The sequence below is a fragment of the Temnothorax americanus genome, unplaced genomic scaffold, assembly GCF_048541705.1.
Source record: "Temnothorax americanus isolate GAGA-0224 unplaced genomic scaffold, ASM4854170v1 Scaffold259, whole genome shotgun sequence".
NCBI classification, from domain to species: domain Eukaryota; kingdom Metazoa; phylum Arthropoda; class Insecta; order Hymenoptera; family Formicidae; genus Temnothorax; species Temnothorax americanus.
The window spans coordinates 14303-17952 of record NW_027509400.1 but is presented as its reverse complement, the minus strand read 5'-3'; the positions used below and the strand labels follow the sequence as shown (position 1 = coordinate 17952).

The 3650-nt window shown below is 43.6% G+C and overlaps 1 protein-coding gene across 1 annotated transcript; it reads right to left on the bottom strand.

The window, feature by feature from the left end:
- Positions 1-1028: 1028 nt before the first annotated feature.
- On the bottom strand, positions 1029-3082 carry LOC143899135 (uncharacterized). The gene is made up of 3 exons (XM_077409136.1): positions 2969-3082; positions 2468-2805; positions 1029-1656 (listed from the first exon to the last, which is right to left on the bottom strand). The coding sequence occupies exons 1-3, from the start codon at positions 3080-3082 to the stop codon at positions 1029-1031; spliced, it is 1080 nt and encodes a 359-aa protein (XP_077265262.1).
- Positions 3083-3650: the final 568 nt, after the last annotated feature.

Below are 3650 nucleotides of genomic sequence, written 5' to 3'. Positions count from 1 at the left end.
ACGAGTCGCGCGATGGTAAACACGCATCCTCCAACTTTTCGACGCAGTCAATGTACTCGTACGGAAAGACACCTTTTCGCGTCAATAATTCAAAATCTTGGTCGGATAACGCGGAAAATTTTGAACGTATAATTTTTAACTTATCCTTATCGAGGAAGGGTGCTAATTTTTCGACACTCGTGCTAAGAAATTTGTACGAGTCGATGAATCTTAATTTGATGCAATTTTGGTAGTTTTTATCCTCAGTGCTTTTGACGTTTTTCGTAAATGAAATGTATTTTTTCTTCGTGATTGGAAGTAAGTCTACGCGTCCTTCGTAGGCTGTAGCTATTTCCTTGATAATAAAATGCGCGTCGTAACCCGATAAATTATGAAATACTATGGGAATAAAGTGAGAATTTTTATAATTTAAGTTACAATTAGAATGCGCGGGACCTCGATAATTGCCGGTCAAGTGACAGTGATCGCGTACTCGCACGTCGTCTGGCTCGAACGGTTTTTTGCACACGTTACAGTGCGTTGCGCTGTTAAATTTTTTCCACTCGTCTCGCGTGAAATCCGCCATGGGTATATTATCGGACAAGATGTTTTTTACGTCATGTGCTAAACGTCTTAGTTCCTCGGCGAACCACGCGACGCAATCCTTATCGCGACGAAACCGATACGCGGATAACGAGTCGTCGTACAAGCACCGCACGTAATATCCTATGCTAAATACCCGATGATGTTGAGACGTGTATGTGGACGTTGTCGGATCCGCATCCGTCTTCTCGAGGGTACATTCCAGGTCGGCGTATACGACATATGGAACTCGTTCCTTCCTGCTGTGATTCTTGAATCTCAGCCACTTGTCGTCCTCGCTCGGTAGTCGGATGGCACAGTTGTTTATCTCTCGGCAGTCTGCTCCGTGGGCTTCCAATTTCTCGCTCGAATGAAAATGTAAACATCTGCAAAAAAAAACACAATTTTGAAAATTATTAAATAAAAAATAAAATATTTTATAATTTTATTAAAAGGAGTATAAGTACTCACCGATCGCAAATGTATTTCCGACCATTGTACCTGCTCAATTGCGAGCTCACGAGGCGGGATAGATTTTTTATCCACGCGAAATGTCCCACGTCGTCTCGCGGGTCCTGCACGTACAGCAGATTTACGTGCTTTTCTTTCTTCCGGTCGGTGAACCGTATCGGGCGAACGGTTGGCGTCTTCTCTCCCTCGATGGTATACACATTGATGGATATATCGTTAAGTCGTTCGAACTTTTTAATCTGTTTCAAAGTCATTGGAAACTCAATGCCTTGCAAATTTAATATATTTTTGTAATCAGGGTACGAGGATTCCCGTTCTGAATGTCTTTCGGCTAGATGTAAAGCAGCCACCACTGACCACGCGAAGCACGCATTGTCCATCAATTGCACGTTGATCACCGCTTTTTTCGATTTAATTTTTTGCGGTAAATTGATGTAACATCCCGCGCGCAAAGGATTGTACTTGTTTACGTTCACTGTCAAATTGAGTATACGCGACAACGCCCATCCGCTATCGCGTTCCTGAAACTCTTCGAGACGCGATAAAGTAGGCTCGATAACGTGTCGCTCGTACCACTCGCGCAGATCGGACGCATGAAAGAGTTCACGGTTTCCCGTGCTGACACTTTAGTTCGCACGTTTGTCACCCGTCACAAACTCGCCGTTGAACACAGTGTTTATCTTTACACATGCGTGTCTTTGCATGACGTTCCGCACACGATCGAGCACGATGACTTCGGCGTCTTCGAGAAATTTTCGCGGTTCGATGTAATTGATATTTATAACCGCACCGGTCAATACACGCCATTCGAACGCGGCATCAATCTCTCGCCAAACGAGTCTTTCCGCGTTTTCGTTACCGCTACTACTGCCCGCCGCGTGCTCACCACCGATATGTACGAACCGTCTCTGTAATAGATTCTTCGCACCATCGAGTCGCGCGATTCTTGCCACTAAAGATGACCTGTTTCCGACAGTTTGAAAGCCGTCTGAGACCCGCGGACGTTTGGAACGACAGTCTTCTTCGAGCTGCTCAATAAACTTCTGGCATCGCTGTTCCCATGCGAGATATTCGTCCAAGGTAGCGATTTGGTTGGATCCTTCAACCAGGTCGCGTTCCGTTTTGTCAAGATGTTCCATGTTTTTTTTTAATACTTTCTTTTTTTTAAATCACGTCACATTCTTCGATGGAGCACTTGCACGTGACTCGATCGCACGCTGAACAATATCGTTTGCATTATTGAACGACATAGTGCGCAGACATAAATAGATAAAGAAAGAAGTAGGGGGTATTAAAATGATTAAGCTCCCAATTATCAATATCATCACGGTCACGTTCGAAGGTTCTTTGAAGCATCAATAGATGATTAGGATTATTGAGGTCATGATACATATACATATGTGCCGAATTGTTCATCACCAATAATTCAACGTACTTCCCAATACCTGTATGAATCTTAATGTACAGTGCTTCACAACCACCATCCTCGATCTTCCGAAAAATTTCAATCGCCCAAAAGTGATAGTCCCAATAGCGCGGTTTAAAGTAATACGGCACGTCAGCACATCTTTCTTCCTCGCTAACGCACTCGTCCAGCAGTCGTTGATACACTTTTTGTCTCACGTTCCAGTCATAAGGAGACTCGGTTTCGATAACGATTCCTTGTCTAGCAAAGCGTTCACTGGTTCCGCGTATACCTAGTTCGCGATCGCGAAGAAATTGTACCGGCGTTATTTGTCGCACATCCCTCAGTCTTTCGTCTCGCACATTATTCTTCAAAGCATCGGCGATATCGTTTATTAAATAGTGATCATAGCCTAAAGAGGTTATATACTCGTTAAGATCACTTTTTCTTTTCAATTCGTTTTTTTTAATTATCCGTTCCATGTTGCGCACGTTATATAATGTCCCACTCGCGATAATGTTTTTTTATCACTTCATGCAAATCGGGCACTACACGTAAATTTAGCACTATTCTATCGATGAAATCTTCATGATTGTTGTCTTCATCACTGAAGTAGTCACTGTCGTCCGTTAACTCGCGATCCATATCGGAATTATTGTCATCTCCTTTATCGTGAAAAATATTCTTCTGTATTGAATACTTGACACAAAAAACTTCACCCTCGAATATGAACGTTCGCGTCGCGAAAACTAGCCGAAGACTGATCCACAAGATGTGGATCCATAATCATCCTGGCGACAACGGATGCTATGCGTTCGTATAATTATTGTTAGACATATTTTGTTTATACATTCCAGCAGCCGGATATCGGCGCTCGCTTTTTGTAATATGCCGCGCCATAACCGAATACCACCGCGACGGTTAAATCGTAATCGGCAGCGGCTTTTCCTAGAAAAAAAACATGAAGAGGACTCCGCAACGGTTAAATCGTCATCGCTGACAAATTTTATCAATTGTTTACCTCGGCTATTTTATCTTCAAACCGTCGTCGGGCCATCGACGCTCGCTTTTGTAGTGAGACGCCGTAACCGAATGGTGGCTCGCATGTTCTAGAAGGGTGAGATCATTGCGGAGTCAAGTGTCTAAAGGCCGGTTTACACACGCAATGATTAGTGGCGCCAACTGACTAGCATTTATTGGCGCCAGAACCAAC

Coding starts and splice junctions, on each gene's coding strand:
- LOC143899135 (XM_077409136.1), bottom strand. CDS start 3,082: ATGGATCGCGAGTTAACGGACGACAGTGACTACTTCAGTGATGAAGAC. Junction 2,806..2,968: donor TAGTGCCCGATTTGCATGAA/GTGATAAAAAAA, acceptor GATGCTTTGAAG/AATAATGTGCGAGACGAAAG. Junction 1,657..2,467: donor ATTCATACAGGTATTGGGAA/GTACGTTGAATT, acceptor TGCGAACTAAAG/TGTCAGCACGGGAAACCGTG.